Genomic DNA, 18,707 nt, shown 5'->3' on the forward strand with positions numbered 1-18,707 from the left:
TGAATAGCTAGGATGACAGGCATGAGCCACTGGGGTAGCCTGGCTACCTTCTTTGCTTGAGGAGGATCTTACCTTAGCCACAAGCTTGGGCAACATATAGAGACCCTGTCTCAAAATTAAAGTAAATACATAAATAAATGTGATCATCCTACCGCAGCCTCTCTAGTAGCTGTGATTACAGGCACCAGCCACCATGCCAGTCTAGATATAAGAGGACTGTTTGAACCAAAGAATTCAAATCCAATCTGGGCATCACAGAGACTCCATCTCAGAAAAATAAACACGGTCATGGACGGAGCAGAGGCCAGCACGACCACATGAAGAGCAACGATTTCCAGGAAGGCACTCGGGTCCCGACTGGCTAGGAGGCCGAGTCCAGGCAGCCAGGGACTCGGCTGGGGAGAAACTGAGTCACGCTGAGAACGTAATTGTCCCTAGATGTCAAAATCGTTAATGGCACACGCTCGGATCCAAGGGCTGAGATGACAGGCGTCGTTCTGAGGCTTCTTGCGGAGAGGATCCAGCCCCGGCCAGCCCCGGGCCGACCTCGCCGTGCCGCGGGCGTCGTCGGGCCCGAGCTGCAGGCAGACCTCGTGTGACCTTCCCGCAGTGCGTCCGGATGGGGGCCGCGGAAGCCTTGGCTTGGCAAAGGCGAGCACGGGCATTTGGTAGCAAATAACAGGCTCACGTCCAAGAGTTACTCGGCGCGCTTTCTCCCTCGCTGGCTGCTTCAGTCAGGCCCCTGGCCGACCCATTCTCGGCATCGGCCGCCGCCTGGGGGTGGGGGTGCGTCCCAGCTCGCGCCCGGACCAAGCCCGCAGCAGCAGCCCAGGGAGGGGGCAGCCCGGCCGGCGTCGGGGCGTTCCGAAACCTCGGGGAGCCCACGGCCCCTCCTCGCTGGGGCGGGACCGACACCCGCGGCCTGGTTCGCGCTGCCTCTCAGAACTTGGCTCTCCCGGTGCGGCTGCTCGGAGCCCGGCGGGACTCCCCACACGCACCCCGCAGGGCGCCCCCACCCCGGGGTCCGGCGGCCGCCCAGCCGGCCGCGCGCCCGCCCTGCCATGTCGTCCTGCAGCCGCGTGGCGCTGGTGACCGGAGCCAACAAGGGCATCGGCTTCGCCATCACGCGCGAGCTGTGCCGCCAGTTCTCCGGGGACGTGGTGCTCACGGCGCGGGACGAGCCGCGGGGCCGGGCGGCCGTGCAGCAGCTGCAGGCCGAGGGCCTGAGCCCGCGCTTCCACCCGCTGGACATCGACGACCCGCAGAGCATCCGCGCCCTGCGCGACTTCCTGCTCAAGGAGTACGGGGGGCTCAACGTGCTGGTCAATAACGCGGGCATCGCCTTCAAGAGTAGGTGTGGGGCCGGGGAGGGGGTCCCTGGGTGAAGGGTAGCGAGTCCCGGGCGGCACCGACCGTTCGGTGGGGATGCGCCCATTCTCCCTCCCCCCATCCCCCGCGGGCCGGGCCGGGCGGGACTCGGCTTCCCGTGGATCGCTGAGCGCAGCGCCCCGCCTGCCTGCCGCTCCCGCCTGCGGCCTGTGGGGGCCTGTGCCCCGCCCCGGGCCCTCCCGGAACTTTCTCGGGCCGTGGCTGAACGCCGAGTCTCCCAACTCACTCTGGGCTGGCGCCGTGCGCGGAACAAGGGCGCATTCATAGCGCCTTCCCGCACCGCTGCCCAGGCCGGAAGCGCGACCCCGGGACTCGGCACCCACTCGCGCGTCGGAGCCGCTCAGGACGGGGCTGAGGGGGGCGCGTCGGGAAGCGGGCTCGGCTCCTTCCTCCAGGGGGCTGTACTTTCCAGATGCATCTTTCTTGGGGGGCCGGGAAGGGGGGAAGGACATCCCAAGAGATGGCTCATTCCTAACCGAATGCTCCACTGAGAAAGTTGCCGAGCGTGGAGCGTGCTGGGAATATAATATACAGTGATGCGCACGCCAGCTTCATGGATAGGGTAAAAGGAAGGATGGGGGACAGGTCTCCATCTCCTCTGTCCTGGGCCCTCCGGACACCAGGATTCTTCCCCCCCCCCCCAAAAAAACGCCTCCAACTCGGTCTGAGGGCTTTGGGGAGCCCAGAGAGGGAGGGGCGAGTTCCTCCCGCCCACCCCACGCCCAGCAGCTTTCTGCCTTTGGCTGAGAAGTTTGGCGGATTAATACCGCACTTCCTCGGCAACAGGTGTTAGGAACCCTCTGTGTGCCCCCTGTTCAGGGGGGCCCCGGATGTCCAAGGCCAGACACGCACTGTCCACGCAGCAGCTCGGGCACACACTTGCCTGGGCTGCACAGGAAGACCCCCATCTCAGCATCTGATGCTGAGCTCCAGTGGCTCATGCCTGGAAGCAGAGCTCCTCCTCGGGAAGCTGAGATCTGAGGATCCCAAGTTCAAAGTCAACCAAGGCAGACAATTGTGAGACATGCTTATCTCCGATTTACCAGCAAAAAGCTGGATGTGGAGATGTGGGCTCAAGTGGTGGTGCGCCAGCTTAGAGGGGGGAAAGCAAGAACTCAAGGCCCTGAGGTCAAGCCCCAGTACTCTCTCTCTCACACACACCTGCAATTAGCACACATTACACAAGCCACCTATGCCCAGGTTTGAGAAGCTGTAAGCTCTAAGTTCTCCTGCATCATGGCTGGACAGCTATGACCTTCCCAGTGACCTGCAGACTTGTCAGGTGATGTCCTTGAGAACCACCAATTCCTGGTTTAAAGTTGTTTGAAAGTTAGCTTGTTTCTCCTTTAATTAGTTATGTGACAGGATTGTTGATTTCACTATAATTTTATGAAAAATGTGTGGCTTTCTCTTTGAAAGCGGATGACCCAACGCCCTTTGACATTCAAGCTGAAGTGACGCTGAAGACGAACTTTTTTGCCACTAGGAATGTCTGCATGGAGTTACTGCCCATCGTGAAACCCCATGGTAAGACCAGGTGTGGATGTCGGCAGGGCTGAACCCCAGGCCCTGGGAACTCAGCCTGCAGGAGTTAACCAGGGCTTCCATGTCTTTGTTGGAAGGAAAAAAGTAAAAACTGCCTCACTCTCTCAATGTCCCACCCTTCTCTTGCACATTTTACCATTTGTGTCCAAACATATATATGGCTGATCATAAGTTTCTTGGGATCGGTGTCATAAACTCAGCACACTGACAAGACACTGGACATTCCCAAAGGGCCTTGATCATTTTCAATGATTCCTTCTCCAGCAGACAAGGACAGGCCCACAGCTGGCTTGTCTGGGGGCCTGTGGGATGGTATCTAGTCTAGCACTATGATTTTTTTCTATTTTTTTTATGGGGGCAGGTATTTGAGCAATGTTAGGTCCCTCAGCTTTTTCATTGAAGCTAATGTTCTGCAACTTGAGCCACAGCTCCACTTCCAGCTTTTTTGGTGGCTAATTAGAGATAAGAATCTCAGGGACTTTCCTGTCTTAGCTGGCTAGCTTCCATCTGTGATATGTAGATCTCGGCCTTCTGAGTAGCTGGGAGTAGTAGGAGTGAGTCAGCAGAGGTTACTTTTTTTCACTTCAATAAATATTATTTTATAAGATCAGATGCACATAGGCACTGAACCTTTGTGTTCCTCTCCTGAGAATAATCCAGAGGTTTCTTTTAACTTTTGTCTTGCTTATGTGTTCTATTCTGAGTAAACAGGTGAAGTGACATTGAACCACTAGAGGGAGCTACTGGACTGCTCTTTCTAGCCCATAGCTCAGGACCAGAAGAGTCCCCTGGACCTCAGAGAAGGGTGCTGTTCCTGTGGGGGGGGCAGGGCGGGGGCAGATATGCACTAGTTTCCTGGGTGACCCTTTGTCATCTCCTGGCCTCAGGTCGAACACTACCCTTACCCATTTGGAGGATTTGCATCTCCTCAATGGCTTTGAAACTCCTTTTATTTTTGGCCTTTTAAATGTCATTCCTTTCCGTGTCTGAGTCAGAACAAAACTACTTAGAAAGTAATGAAGAATGCACCACCCATGTGTCTTCCAGTGTGGAAATACATTTGTGTGTGTGTGTGTGTGTGTGTGTGTGTGTGTGTGTGCACACGCACGCGCTATTCCTGGGGCTTGAACTCAGGACATGGATGCTGTTCCTGAGCTTTTTTTGTTCAAGGCTGGCACTTCTGGCTTTTTGGTGGCTAACTGAAGATGAGTCTCATGGACTTTCTTGCCTAGGCTAGCTTTAAACTGTGATCCTCAAATCTCAGCCTCCTGAGTAGCAAAGATTGCAGGCATGAGCCACTAGCACCTGGCTCGGAAATATTGACCCAAATCTAAACCCTAAGAAAATCCTACCCATCCAAATTAGGCAGTGGACTACAAAATACAGATCTGCACTTTTCAAAACAGATCATTGTCAATGATGCTTGATGAAAATAGATTAATTTTAGAGCTATGACAACTAAATGAAATCCATGCTCCCATACTAGAAGCTGGAGTGGCATACACAAAAACTATAAAGGAACGTGGTTAAGATGGGAGCGTTGGAGCTTTGTAGTTGTATAGGACATGTCCTCCTTACTATGTGGTCTAGCTTTAGGATCCACTGCTTCCCTATCTGTGGATTCAGCCAACCAGAGGTTAAAAACTACTTGGAGGGAAAGGTTGTATCTGCACTGGACATGTACAGAGGGTTTCTTCATCCCTAAACAATACCATATAGTTGCTATTTACATTAGACTAGGTATGTATTATAATTAATCTAGAGATGATTTGAAGTATATGGGGATACAGGAGATGATGTGTAAGTTACATGCAAATACGCTGCCATCAGACGGAAGAGACGTGAGCACCTGCAGATCTAGGTGTCTGGGGAGATCTGGAACCACTCACAGACAGAGGGACCACTGGAAATACTCAAATATTCAACGTTAGCAGAGCACTGGTGGCTTACATCTGTAATCCTAGGTTCTTAAAAAGCTGAGATCTGAGGATCAAGGTTTGAAGCTAGCTGTCAGACAAGTCTGTGGGACTTGTATATCCAATTAGTTGTTAAAAAGCCAGAAGTGGAGGGCTGGGAAGTTGGCTCAGTGGTAGAGCGCTTGCCTTGCATGCCTGAGGCCCTGGGTTTGATTCCTCAGCACCACATAAGCAAATAAAAAAAGAAAAAAAGCCGGAAGTGGCGCTGTGGCTCAGGTGGTAGGGCACTAGCCTTGAGCTGAAGAGCTGAGGGATAGTGCTCAGGCCCAGAGTTCAGGCCCCACAACCGGACCAAAAAAAAAAAAAAAAGGCAAAAGTGGAAATGTGACTCAAGTAGTAGAGTGCCCAGTTTTGAGTGTATAAGTCAAAAAGGGCACAGGGCCCTTAGTTCAAGTCTTAGGACTGGTACACAAAATACAAGAGGTCAGAGGAGAGAATATTAAGACAGCAAAGAAGTACATATTACATTGGGAGGGAGAGGGAAAAAAAAGGGAAGAAAGGCTCAAGAGTTGTAGGTCCCTAGGGGATCACTGGGGGCTGTTTGTCAAGGACAGATGGAGAATATCTCTCCTTGGGGCTCTGGCTCTCAACAGTGTCCAACAGATTTCCATGCACCCCAAATGTGCATCTGGGGTACCACTCAGAAAATGAAGCTAAATCTAGAGATCTCATTGGATGAAGCGAATGCAGATTCAGAATACAGTGTTAGAACCCCCCCCCCCCCACACACACATACACACATACACACCCATGGCTGGACACCAGTGGCTCACCCCTGTAATCCTAACACTACAGCTGGGATGATAGGTGTGCCTCACCATGCCCAAGCTATTGGTTGGGAAGGGGTCTTGCATGTATGTCCAAACTGGCCTCAAACCACAATCCTCCTAATTCCACCTCCTACATAGCTAGGATTACAGGGCTGTGCCATTATACCCAGTTTGATTTTGCTAACTAACTGCCTAGGATATCCTGGAACCACAATCTTCCCACTTCTAATTCCCATGTAGCAGAAATTACAGGAATGTGCTTCAGCAGAAGCTGTGAATTATTATCAATATAAACAGCAATACCTATTAGCTGTTGAATACTAACAAACATAATATTATGCTTAATGAATCAGAACCATCCTGGTTTAGGCATTCAAACAGAAATGGCTCCCCATGGCATTAGGAAATTGTGCACACCTGGGATTGAAAGCTTTGGTCCTGTCCCACACAGTGGGTTCCTAAGAACCTGGAATGTACACGTAGGAAGAGATAGCAAGTGTAGCAAGGTGTTTTATAAAATGCTATGAGTCAGTGACACCATAATTGGTTAGGAACAAAGTTGGACCGAAATGGGTCCAGGCAAGACTTTCTTTATCAGGACAGTCTGCTTGAGTTAGATAGGAGATATGGCTCTGGAGAGAGGGAGCTAAGACAGGAAGAATTCCCATCAAAAGTTTCCTTAGGGCCAGGAAGGTGGCTCAGTGGTAGAGTGCTTGCCTTGCATGCATGAGACCCTGGGTTCGATTCCTCAGCACCACATAAACAGAAAACACTGGAAGTAGCACTGTGGCTCAAGTGGTAGAACACTAGCCTTGAGCTGAAGAGGTGAGGAATAGTGCCCAGGCCCAGAATTCAAGCCCCACAATCAAAAAAAAAAAAAAAAAGAAGTTTCCTTACACAAAGTTCCTTTATGCAAATAAAGGATTCAAGCTTGCAGAGTAGCCAGTCCTGACTGGTCCAGGTGTTGGCCCAGTTGTAGGCAGTTCAGGTGTCAGCTTTGGCTACACAGGTAAGGCATGTTTTCAGGAGTCTGGTCATTGCCTGCATCTGTGTGAGCGTGGTATGTTTGTAACTATATTTTTAACTCAAGGGCTGCCTGGGAGCTCTGGGATCCCTGGGATCCCATTTATATACTTGTTTGGCTCTGCTGTGAAAGCTAACAACAGGGGCTCTTCCCAACCTCTCAGTATTGTATTCCCAACACACTGGTGTGTGGCTTTTATGCCTTCTAGACTTGCTTCGTAATTTTTTTTTTTTTTTTTTTTGTCGGCCGTGGGGCTTGAACTCTGGGCCTGGGCGCTGTCCCTCAGCTCTTCAGCTCAAGGCGAGCGCTCTACCACTTGAGCTACAGCACCACTTCCGGTTTTCTGGTGGTTTATTGGAGATAGGAGTCTCACGGTCTCTCCTGCCCGGGCTGGCTTTGAACCGCGATCCTCAGATCTCAGCCTCCTGAGTAGCTAGGATTACAGGCGTGAGCCACCAGCGCCCGGCTTGCTTCGTAATTTTATCACCGTCTAACTACACCATGGCTTGGCAGCAAGTGCTTCTGTGATGGACTTCCATTGTTTGCTTCCTGTCACAGGGAGAGTGGTAAATATCAGCAGTTTCCAGGGGTCCAAAGCTCTTGAAGACTGCAGTGAAGATCTCCAGGAAAAATTCCGATGCGACACACTCACAGAGCAGGACCTGGTGGACCTCATGAAAAAGTTTGTGGAAGACACAAAAAATGAGATGCATGAAAGAGAAGGCTGGCCCAACTCAGCTTATGGGGTGTCCAAGTTGGGAGTCACTGTCTTGTCAAGAATCCTGGCCCGGAGGCTGGATGAGAAGAGAAAGGCTGACAGGATCCTGCTAAATGCCTGCTGTCCTGGCTGGGTAAAGACAGACATGGCTGGGGACCAGGGCCCCAGGACTGTGGAGGAGGGGGCCGAGACCCCTGTCTACTTGGCCCTCCTGCCTCCAGATGCAATGGAGCCTCAAGGACAGCTAGTCCGCGATAAAGTTGTACAAACTTGGTGACCATCAGCTTCTTAGCTTAATGTTTAATAAATGGTGGAAGGAAGGAAGGAATGGATTCTGATGGGCAGTTTGATTCTATTTCTATCATAACAAAGAAATGTCCATTTGAGTCTTCTCAAATGGGAGAAGGATGTCCAGCTCCAGAATTTGGGGCTGGATCATTTTACCTTTTTTTGTTGGTGGTGGTGGTCAAGGGGCTTGAACTCAGGACCTGGGTACTGTCCCTGAGCTTTCTCACTCAAGGCTAGTGCTCTACCACTTTGACTCAGTGCCACTTGTGGTTTTCTGGTGGTTAATTGGAGATGAAAGTCTCAAGGACTTTCCTGCTCGGGTTGGCTTTGAACTGTGATCCTCAGATCTTAGTCTCCTGAGTAGCTAGGATTACAGGTGTGAGCCACCAGTGCTTGACCCATTTTGCTATTTCAGAGAAAAATTATATATTATTATTATTATTATTATTATTTGGTGCCAGTAGTGGGGCTTGATCTCAGGGTCTTGTGCTCGTGGTTACCTTTTTTCACTCAAGGCTAGTACTTTACTACTTGAGCTAGACTTCCACCTCCAGCTTTTTGGTGGTTTCTTGGAGGTAAGAGTCTCATGGAACTTTCCTACTCAGGCTGGTTTTGAACCATGATCCTCAGAGCTCAGCTTCATGAGAAGCTAAGATTGCAGGTATGAGCCACCAATGCCTGGCACCATTCCCATACTTTTTAGCCTGAGAAAGAATAGAACATGCAGCAGTCTCAGACTAGTGCACATTGCCATGAGCTGATGCATCCCAGTGGGCTGTGGTGGAGCCCACAATTGCATTTTTAACATGCTCCCAGGCAGTCTCGATGTTGTCAGCCTTAGGAGGGCACTTTCAGGAGTAGCTGTAGAATTAGATTCATATCCCAGCCATTTCCCCATAGTTTCTAATTTATTATGTAAACATGACAATTTATCTTGTTTCCTTAATTCTTCAAGCTTTCTTTGTACTCATGTTGCTTTGTTATATTTGAGGTTTGTTGTTGTTTTTATGCAAGTCCTCAGGTTTGACCTCAGTGCCTGGGACCTCTCCCTGAGCTTTTCTGGTTAATGCTAGTGCTCACTTGAGCCACAGCTCCATTTTCAGCTTTTTGGTAGTTAATTGGACATAAGAATTTCATGGACTTTCCTGCCTGAGCTGGCTTTGAACCACTATCTTCATATCTCAGCCTCCTTTGTAGCTAGGATTATTGGCCACCACCAGTGCCCCGTTTTGTTTTGTATTCAGCTTTGTTGTTCTTTCTTCCTTCCTTTCTTTCTTTTTTTTTTTTTTTTGCCAGTTATGGGGCTTGAACTCTGGGCCTGGGTGCTGTCCCTGAGCTCTTCAGCTCAAGGCTAGCACTCTACCACTTGAGCCACCAGTGCCCAGTTTTGTTTTGTGTTCAGCTTTGTTGTTCTTTCTTTCTTCCTTTCTTTTTTTTTGGTGGTTATGGGCCTTGAACTCTGGGCCTGGGTGCTGTCCCTGAGCTCTTCAGCTCAAAGCTAGCACTCTACCACTTGAACCACAGTGCCACTTCTGGTTTTCTGGTGGTTTATTACAGATAAGAGTCTCATGGACTTTCCTGCCTAGGCTGGCTTTGAACCTCGATCCTCAGCTCTCAGCCTCCAAAGTAGCTAGAATTGTAGGTGTGAGCCACCAGTGCCCAGCTTGTTGTTGTTTTTTTTTTGGGGGGGGGGTCCGGTTGTGGGGTCTGAACTCTGGGCCTGGGTGCTGTCCCTCAGGTCTTCAGCTCAAGGCAAGCGCTCTACCACTGAGCCACCTTCCCAGCCCCTTGTGGTTGTTTCTTAAGGCAAGGTCTTACTCAGGCTTCCTGTGAGTGATTGGATTGCACATGTGCATCACCATGCTGTTTATATTTTTACTGGTTCTGTCAAAAGACCACATTGTAACAAATTTAAAGATCTCAGATGGCTTTTATTTGCAATTGTAGAATGAGGTAATGCCTTATCCCATAAAGCAAAGTAACTTACTTTGATGAGCTGAGCACAGGTTAGTCTTATAGATGGCAAGTTGGGGGTGAGATTGCTCTGCCATCTCTTTCACCCTGCTCATGCTTCCGAAACTCTGGATCATCTGTCTACTCTGACATATGCAGATGTCTCAAACTGGTCTCACTCCTTACTGAGCTACAACCAGATGACTTTTTATTTGGTGCTGCTGGTATTGGGACTGGAATTCAAAGCTTCATGCTTGCTAGGCAAGTCCTCTATTATTTGAACCACATACCCAGCCATGTTTGCTTTTAGGTTATTTTTCAGATAGGGTCTTATATTTTTGCCTAAGGTTAGCCTTGGCCTCCCTGCCTGGCCTTCTCTCCCCCTGCGTCTACAAGTGACTCCACATACATTGCTTTCAAAACTGGATTGCCATTGGGTCTTCGGAGTTCTTGATTTGGATCTTGTTGAAAAAGACTTGGGGACCACAGGGTCTTTTTTTTTGTTGGGGGGGAGGGGGAGGCCGTGGGCCTGAACTCTGGGCCTGGGCACTGTCCCTCAGCTCTTCAGCTCAAGGCTAGCACTCTACCACTTGAGCTACAGCACCTCTTCCAGCTTTTTCTACTTATGTAGTGCTGAGGAATCGAACCCAGGGCCTCAGGCATGCAAGGCAAGCACTCTATCACTGAGCCACCTTCCCAGCCCGGCCACAGGGTCTTATGAAAGAGAAGAAAGGTATTTTAGAATGTACATTACCTATGATGATCCATATTGTATTTAAACTATGACTGCATTTCTCTATGAAACATTTACCCAAGCTAACTTGAGGATCTAATAACCAGATAGCTTCTAAATCACTTATATTAAAAGTATCATCTCCCTTACTTGATTATTATTATTAATAATAATAATCTATGCAATATGGAGGCTTGACCACAGAGCCTAGTGCTCACAAGGCCAGGGAACTACCACACAGGCAGAGAACATTTTCTCTTGCCCCGAAGCGGTCGGTCGGGCCAGATGGGGTGGTCGGGCTGACAGGCAGGGTGGGGGTTCCTCCGGGAACGTGGACGATCTCTAGAGCCTGCTTCCTCAGCCAGCTCCCACGGAACGAGGAGGAAACGAGCACTTCCCCCGCCACCGAGACGGGAGTGGGCCGGGGCCTTCACCAGGGCCCCAAGCCTTCGGCGGGGAAGGGCCTGGTGTGGTCCGACTGGAGAGGACCGAACGAGGCGGGTGCCTCCCGGTTTTCCCCGGAGGCCGAACGGAGCGACGACTCGGGAAAGGCCTCCCAGCCGCCCCTCCGGTGAGAGGCCCGAGGGCGCGCGGCTCACCTGTGTGAGTAGCTCCGTCTCAAGGCGACGCCCACAGCTGAAAGATGAGGAAAACCCCGGCGTCCCGGGCTTGGCGGGACCGCGGGGCTACAGGCCCAGCGCGCCGGGCCCGCCCTCGGCTCTCGTCCCCCGGAGGCCGGCCGGGCCACGAGACCCGCCCCAATCCCGCCTCCAGGACCAAGACGCACCTTCCTATCTCCCTCCCCGCCCTCCAGAAACCACGCCCCCGACCAAGGCTCCTTTCTCCCTACATCTGCCCTATCCGGAAGCCACGCCCCCAGCAAAGCCCCGCCCAATAAGCCCCGCCCTCGTTCCTCTCCTTGCTAATCAAGGCTCCGCCTTTCCATCCTGCCCTACCAGAGACCCCACCCCAACCCGCCTCCAGGGCCACGACCACGCCCCTTCAGAGGCCACGCCCTCAGAGTCGCGGGCGCTCGGGCTCGGGCGCGGCGTTTCCTCGGTGCTCTCGGTTCTCCGCGGGGCTGCACCCGTTCCCGGCTCTCTCTGCTGAGGCTTCCCGGCTTCGCCACGCCGCACGTGGGCGCGCCCGCCGACCAGGGCCGCTGCCGCTGGTAAGTCGTGCTTGAGCCCTTACCTGGCGTTCAGCCCTCGGCCTCCGGGAGAACCCGGCGTCTGGTTGCCGCGGGCCCCGGGGCGGGAGGCGGCGCGGACGGCCTCCCGGGTGCGGAGCGCGCGGCGGCGGCGCGCGGGGCGGCCCGGGACGCAGGTGGAGCTCCCCGCGCGGCCCGGGCCGCGGCGCGCGCTGCAGTGCGGGGCCGGCCCTGCCCTGCGGAGGCCGCGCGTGGGCGCGGGGTTCGGGCCGGGGACCTCCCCCTCGCCCCCGGGCAGCCTGGGAGGGGTCCGCGCCCGGTGCCCGGGTTCCTGCGGTGGAGGATGCGCGGGCGCGCCCGGTCGGGCAGGTGGAGGTCAGGCGGGTCGCCACCCGCCGGTGCCCTCGGCCGCGAAGCTGAAGCTCGGCCTTTTGTTGGCGGGTGCGATCCTGACCCGGCAGGGGCGGGGGGGGGTGCACTCCTTTGTGAACGGGGGAGGGTCTTCCTGTTCCGGGGAGACCCTGGCTCTCCGGGATTGCCCCCCCAAGAGATCCCCGCCGCAGTGCGCGCTGTGCGGGCCTGGTCCCGCGGCTCGCCCAAACCGAGGCTCCAGACACAGTGGCCCCAGATATTGCTCTCTTCTGGGGACGGCAACCCCGCGATGTTGGTGAGGTGGTGGAGAATAAATACCCCTACCCCAAAGCCTACCTCTAGTAACTATTCTTTGTTGTTGTTGGGGTTGAACTCAGTGCCTAGCTGTTGTCCCTTACCTTTTTCACCCAAGGTTGGTGGGTGCTCTACCACTTGGGCCACACCTCTACTTCCATCTTTTTTTTTTGGCTGATTAATTGGAGATAAGAGTATCCATTCATGGACTTTTCTCCCCGGGCTTCTTTCTGACTGTGATCCTCAGATCTCAACCTCCCGCATGTGTGTGAGCTGCACACAATTGGTGTGTGTGCCCAACCTAGTGCCTTCATTTCTGTACAGTTTAATCACGACTCTGAAAGACGAAATTTAGAATAATGGGGCCCCGGAAATGATTCGAAGTCAGTTGAGGCTGACTGATTCTGTGCTGCAGTGTGCTCATTATGCACGGGTAAATGTTCTCCTTGCTTCTGGAAGGCTTGGTCATTTTGCACTCTTCATTTTCATCTAATGCCTTCCTCCTGGTAGGCAAATGAACTTCTTGAGGATCTGGCAGGTGGTTTTGTTTTGTTTTGTTTTCCACATGAGCTTATTTTTTCTAAGAAATTAAAAATGGGTAACGTGAGAGATTTCCTATGGACATTTTCAATTTGGGGGCGGTACTCATTAATTTCTGGTCAAGTGCACTTGGTTTGGATGACTGTGACTGTGACTGTGAACTTACTGAACAACCTGACCTCACAAAGAAGGTGTGCAGGACAGAGTGCAAGATCATTGACAAAGGAGCTAGTCAGAGGCTGCTCTGGTCCCGTTTGTGCTCCTGTAATGAGCTATCTCACTGAGCTGAGTTGAAATCCTGCTTCTGCCAGCTGCTCCCAGAGTGACAGGGAAGATTTTTGAGTGGCCTGATTTCCCCTGCTCCTCCTCTTGGGGACAGTAATATCCATGTCATGGTACTCATGTGACGTATGAGGCAAACACATGCAGAGTGGATGCATGTCCAAGCTCATGCAGAAGAGAAAACTGGACTCCATATTTTAAGTGATTGTTCCCAAACTTCAGGCCTGTCCTGGCTGATAGGTTATACCAGATAGTACTTTGGCCAGTTATAACAACATTCAGTTCCAGTTACCTGCTGTTAATCTGGCTGACCAGCTTCCTGCCAGGAGTAAAGGGTAAAAGCACCTGTGTGCCCTACCTTCTGAACACACACCTTATCAGGGATGCAGCTCTTTTCCTAGTAGCATGAGCCACTCACACCTGTGGACTTTGAGGGCTCCTCTGCTGGTAACTGGGCTTCCTCTTTCTTCTTGCCCCAGTGGGACTCATTCCTCAGAACGCCCTCTCTTCCTAAGTGTGTCACATTAAGTTGTAATTACATATTAGAGATTCCCCCTTTCATTAGGCTGCTGACTGAGAGTAGGATCCCTGTGTTATTCAAGTTTCTTTCCTCAGTGCTCAGACTACACATGGCGTAGGTCAGTGCTGCAGTTACACTGGATTTCTTCCTGAGGAAGTGAAAGGCCCAGCTATGGAATTTCTGCATATACCAGCTTTTCAGTCTTTACTTGGCAAAACCAAACTGCCACCACTTAGTGCATAGTTCCTTTACTATTTTCAAAAAGTGTGAGGGCATCAAGAGGGCATAGGTCTTCCTAAAAATGAATTTTGCAGAGGGGTATGCAAAGGCTTTGTGGTGGGGTGAGACTGTCTTGAATCATCACGGGCAATGAGGAGAGAAGGAGGAGAGGCCTTGTAGACTGGAGATGGGGGAATTTAGATTTATTATAAGCGTAGTAGGAAGAGTTTTGAACATAACAAGGATAGGTATTTGATTTATATTTTAGGAGGAATCCTGGACTGCTGTGTGAAAGAAAATAAATTAAACAGAGGAAAGGAGAGAGCCATTTGGAAACTGCAGGAGTAGGTTGCTCAAACTACAGTGCACTGGGGTAAAGAGCAAGTGAATCATTGTTGTGGAAGAAAAACCAACAGTATTTGAGTGACAAGAACAGGGACTAGTCCAGAACAACCAGAAGTCTCAAGAAGGGATAGACTGAGCAAGGAGCCTGAAGCCTGCTGAGTTGGTGCAATTTCAATTTAGTGTTTTGATTTGTACTGGGGCTTTAACTCTGGATCTCTCACTCATGCTCAGCTCTTTTTGTTCATGATAGGTACTCTACCACTTGATCTATGACTCCAGTACAGCTCTTAGCTGGTTAATTGGAGGTGAGATCTTTTGGACTCTTCTTCCTAAGCTGACTTCAAACCTTGTTCCTCCAGATTCCAGACTTCTAAGTAGCTAGAATTACAGGCATGAATCATCAGCCTCCAACCCCATCTTTTTATTCCCTTTAGGATTTTTGTTTGCCTGTTTGTTGTTTGTTTTTTCAGCACTGGGGATCAACCTAGGGTCTCACAAATGGCTGTGCACATACACTGCCACTGAGCTAGTAACACAGCTGTAATCCTAGGCACTCAGGAGACTGAGATCTGGGGATTGTGGTTCATAGCTGTCCCCGTGAAGCTCTTAACTCCAGTTAACCACTCAAACACCAGAAATGGAGCTGTGGCTCAAAGCAGTAGAGCACTAGCCTTGAGCAAAAGAGCTCAGGAACAGCACCCAGCCCTGAGTTCAAGCCCCACAACCGACAAAAAATAATAATACAAATAAGTAAATAAAATGCTGTGTGTGGCAGAAGCCCTGTCTAGCAACTTCTTTGCATGTTTCACTTCTAGAATGAACTTTGTCAATTAGGTAGGACTGGTATCATCCTTCTTTCTATCCATACATTTGTCTCCTTCAGGATCCATGAGGACCGGAACTCTTTTATCTTTTATTTACCATAGTGCCTGGGCCAGGAGCCTTGCTAAATATTTGAACTGGATTGTCCAGTGAGTGTGCAGAGCTCATTTGTAGACAGGTGTCTCTTCTAGCTCTGGGGCAGGAAGGATTTGCATCGTCCAATAGCTTCCTCATTAGTATTTTTTTCCCTTTGCTTATAGGGACTTTCTTGTGAGAATGTAAGATGGATCCCGAAGAGCAAGAGCTCTTAAATGATTACAGATACCGGAGTTACTCCTCAGTGATTGAAAAGGCTTTGAGAAACTTTGAGTCCTCAAGTGAATGGGCAGATCTCATATCTTCCCTTGGCAAGCTCAACAAGGTAAGTGGCTCGATTCTGTGTGGACTGCATGGGGATTAGGGGCACACCTATCTGTATAATTGCAAAGGACTTGTGATGATTACAACCATTTGAAGATACAGGAAGAAAAAGCCACTGGTGATCCTGCTACCCATAGTTACCTGTGATTAGCTTGGAGTGTGCAAACCTCATTCCAGCATTTTCTGAGTATAGGGTGATTTATAGTGTTGATATGGTTGCACAGACTTTGTCTCAGTGGTGTTTTGTCTACACAAGATAAAACTTGAAATTGTCAGCTCAGTTATTCAAAGATTGTTCCCTATGTACTGCCCAGGATTGTTCCTCCATTTTTTTTCTTTCCTCTGCCTTTTTCCTACCCTTTTCTGTATCTTATAATTCCAAAAATAATAAAGTATGAAATAGCAGTCTGTAATCCCAGCTACTAGAAGGGAGAAACAGGAAAATCATGGTTTGAGGCCACCCTAGACCAAAGTTAACAAGATCCTATCGCTAAAGCAGGCTGCATATGGCACTGCACCCTGATGATCCTAGCTACTCAGAGGATGGAGTCCTGAGGTTCACTGCTTCAAGACCAGCTCAGGCAAAAGCGCAAAACCCTATCTAAAAAGTAAACCAGCCAGGTGCCAGTGGCTTATGCCTGTTAATCCTAGCTACTCAGGAGCTGGATCTGAGTATCATGGTTCGAAGCCAGCCCACACAGGAAAGGAAAGTCTATGAAACTCTTACCTCCACTATACTACCCAAAGAATCTGGAAGCAGTAGAGCTCAAGCCTTAAGCTCAGGGTTAGTGCACAGGACCTGAGTTCAAGCCCCGGACTGGCATTACCAAAAAAAAAAGTAAAAGGAAACAAGACTGGGGCTGGATGCTGGTGGCTTAGAACTGTAATCCTAGCTACTTAGGAGGCTGAGAAGTAAGGATCACAGATTGAAGCCAACACAGAGAGAAAAATCAGTGAGACTTATCTCTAATTAACCACCAAAAAGCCAGAAGTGGAGTATGGTTCAAGAGTATAGCATCAGGGTCTGAGAAGGTGGCTCAGTGGTAGAGCGCTTGCCTTGCATGCATGAGGCCCTGGGTTCGATTCCTCAGCACCATATAAGCAGAAAAAGCCCAAAGTGGGACTCAGGCTCAAGTGGTAGAGCGATAGCCTTGAGCTGAAGAGCTGAGGGACAGTGTCCAGGCCCAGAGTTCAGGCCCCACGACCAGAAAAAGAAAAAAAGTATAGCATCAGCGTGGAGTTAAAATAAAACTAAATTAAACTAAACTAAGAGATTGCACACAGCTCTGAGTTCAAGCCTCAGTATAAATTAGTCAGTTTAACCAGTCAGTCAATCTTTCTTATTTTATGTACATAAGCATATGTACACATGTGTATGTGTTTGGATGAGAAAAAAGGGTGGGGCCTGGGAAGACCTCAACAGGTCAGGTGCAGACTTGACTCAGAGCATTCATTTTGCTAGGTGGATGGGACCATGGCATTCTCCTGCTCAGAAGGAGGGTGACACAAGCACTCTCTAGCGATCTCAAGCAACCACCCATTGGAGCATGTAGATAGAGGAACTTCTGGGCTAGAGATTGGACCCATCTCAGTGGCCATGTGGTGAGGACTTGAGTTTGGAACATGACTGCCACATGGGATTTGGGAGGGGCCCAGCTCTCTTCTGCAGGTGGAGACTCCCCAGGTCAGACACGCTGGGGACTCTAACAACCTCGGCCAGGAGACAGTTCCCTTTCCTCTACCCATCAACGGAGGGAGTGAAGAGTGAGCAGCCTGACCCTGGTGCCTCTCCTGGAAGCAGTCCAACTCTTGATTGCCAAGAAGGTACCTCTCAGCCCTGACAGGTGGCTGTCAGGCTCAGTGGAGATAGGCCGCTATTAACAGCTCAGGCAGGAAACTGCTGGTCCCTTCCCAGGCATTTTACAACATGCAAATATGGAGGCCAAGAGCTGGCTGTTGTGCACAAATGTGTACTTCTGAGGTCTGCTTTTTAGAGAGGAAACAAGAGCTTGAGAATTCTTTGTGCAACTCCAGCCAAGGAGGTCTGAAGCTGGAGGTAGCATTTATGGACCTGCCTGAAGGCAGGCTGCTTATTTAGGGCAAATGGAGAAGCTGCACAGTGGGACTGAGGCCTGTTCAAGTTCTGGCTATTTCACCAGTTCTCTTTTTTTTTTGGTCGGTGTGGGGCTTGAACTCTGGGCTCTTCAGCTCAAAGCGAGCACTCTACAGCTTGAGCCACAGTGCCACTTCCGGTTTTCTAGTGGTTTATTGGAGATAAGAGTCTCACGGACTTTCCTGCCCGGGCTGGCTCTGAACCTCGATCCTCAGATCTCAGCCTCCTGAGTAGCTAGGATTACAGGCGGGCGCCACCGGTTCCCAGCGGTTTCACCAGTTCTGTACCTGCTTACCTAGAGTCTATAGACGGTGTACATTTTTTGGGCAGAGAGGGGACCATAGCGTTCATTATTTTTGTCTTTTTCTTGACATAAAACTCACCACTTATACCTTTTGAAGTGTACAGTTGAGTGGCTTCATTTACAGAATGTAATGATCATCACTGACTAGTTTCAGAACTTTTTCCTTACCCCAAAAGGAAACTTTATTCCAATTAAATAGTCCTCCCTGCCAGTCCTTCCTCTCCAGCCACCAGAAGCCACCAATCATCTTCTGCACGTATACTTCATGTAAATGCAGTGTGCAGTATGCAGCCTTTTACTAATGGCTGATTTCACTTAGCCTAAGGTTCTCGGAGCGCATCCATGTAGCGTGTCTGAGAATTTACCTTTTAAAGGCTGAACAGTATTCCGATGTGTGGGTTGACCACGTTTTCTTTATCCAGTTGTCAGTGGACAATCTTCTAAGTCTCTACCTTTTCACTCTTGTGAGTAATGATGCTATGGGTATTCCTGTATGCATTTTTGTCTGAACAGTTGATTTTTTTTTTCCAGTGCTGGGAATTGAATCTTGTGTATTTATGCCAGGAACCACTAGCTGCGTCCCCAGTCCTCTATCTCAGATTTTTCACATGTAGACTTAGAAGTAGAATTGCTGGGTCATCTGGAAGCTCTGATTAACTTAGTGAAAACTTACCAAATTGCTTTTCTTGTCAGCAGAACCTCCTTACATGCCTACCACCAATTTCTGCCAATCCTCACTGAGACTTATTTTTAGGTTTTTCGATAATTACCGTCCTGATGTGCATGAAGTAATACTTTACTGTGGTTTTGAATTGTTTCCTAGTAACTAATAATTTGAGATATCTCTGTGTTTATAGGCCATTTGTTTTTTGTTTTGTTTTGTTTTGGTGCTAGTGCTAGTACTGGGGTTTGAATTCAGGACCTCAAGCT

At 50.1% G+C, this 18,707-nt stretch overlaps 2 protein-coding genes across 4 annotated transcripts in view; both read left to right on the forward strand.

Moving 5' to 3' along the window:
* The first annotated feature begins 946 nt into the window (after nucleotides 1-946).
* LOC138832519 (carbonyl reductase [NADPH] 3) lies at nucleotides 947-7,778 on the forward strand. Of its 2 annotated transcripts, XM_070030648.1 has the most exons (3): nucleotides 947-1,350; nucleotides 2,809-2,916; nucleotides 7,263-7,777. In XM_070030648.1, exons 1-3 carry the CDS (start codon nucleotides 1,062-1,064, stop codon nucleotides 7,697-7,699), a joined length of 834 nt encoding a protein of 277 aa, XP_069886749.1. In that variant the 5' UTR covers nucleotides 947-1,061; the 3' UTR covers nucleotides 7,700-7,777. The 2 variants fall into 2 exon arrangements, with proteins under 2 accessions (XP_069886749.1, XP_069886750.1); XM_070030649.1 differs by lacking the exon at nucleotides 2,809-2,916 and having other exon boundaries at nucleotides 7,263-7,778.
* Nucleotides 7,779-11,452: 3,674 nt separating this feature from the next.
* Dop1b (DOP1 leucine zipper like protein B) overlaps nucleotides 11,453-18,707 on the forward strand; it is a 95,281-nt gene continuing 88,026 nt past the window's right edge. For both annotated transcript variants that reach the window (XM_070030650.1, XM_070030651.1), the window contains exons 1-2: nucleotides 11,453-11,567; nucleotides 15,201-15,361. In XM_070030650.1, the coding sequence (XP_069886751.1) occupies nucleotides 15,224-15,361 (138 nt within the window). In that variant the 5' untranslated portion in view covers nucleotides 11,453-11,567; nucleotides 15,201-15,223. The remainder of the gene's footprint in view (nucleotides 11,568-15,200; nucleotides 15,362-18,707) is intronic.

Source organism: Dipodomys merriami, unplaced genomic scaffold, assembly GCF_024711535.1.
Source record: "Dipodomys merriami isolate MVZ:Mamm:240054 unplaced genomic scaffold, mDipMer1.0.p SCAF_2, whole genome shotgun sequence".
Classification (NCBI taxonomy): domain Eukaryota; kingdom Metazoa; phylum Chordata; class Mammalia; order Rodentia; family Heteromyidae; genus Dipodomys; species Dipodomys merriami.

Excerpts from the sequence above, each read along its gene's own strand:
- LOC138832519 (XM_070030648.1), top strand. The coding sequence starts at position 1,062 with ATGTCGTCCTGCAGCCGCGTGGCGCTGGTGACCGGAGCCAACAAGGGC. Across the intron at positions 1,351-2,808 it reads CGCGGGCATCGCCTTCAAGA|CGGATGACCCAACGCCCTTT; the intron begins GTAGGTGTGGGG and ends TCTCTTTGAAAG. Across the intron at positions 2,917-7,262 it reads GCCCATCGTGAAACCCCATG|GGAGAGTGGTAAATATCAGC; the intron begins GTAAGACCAGGT and ends TTCCTGTCACAG.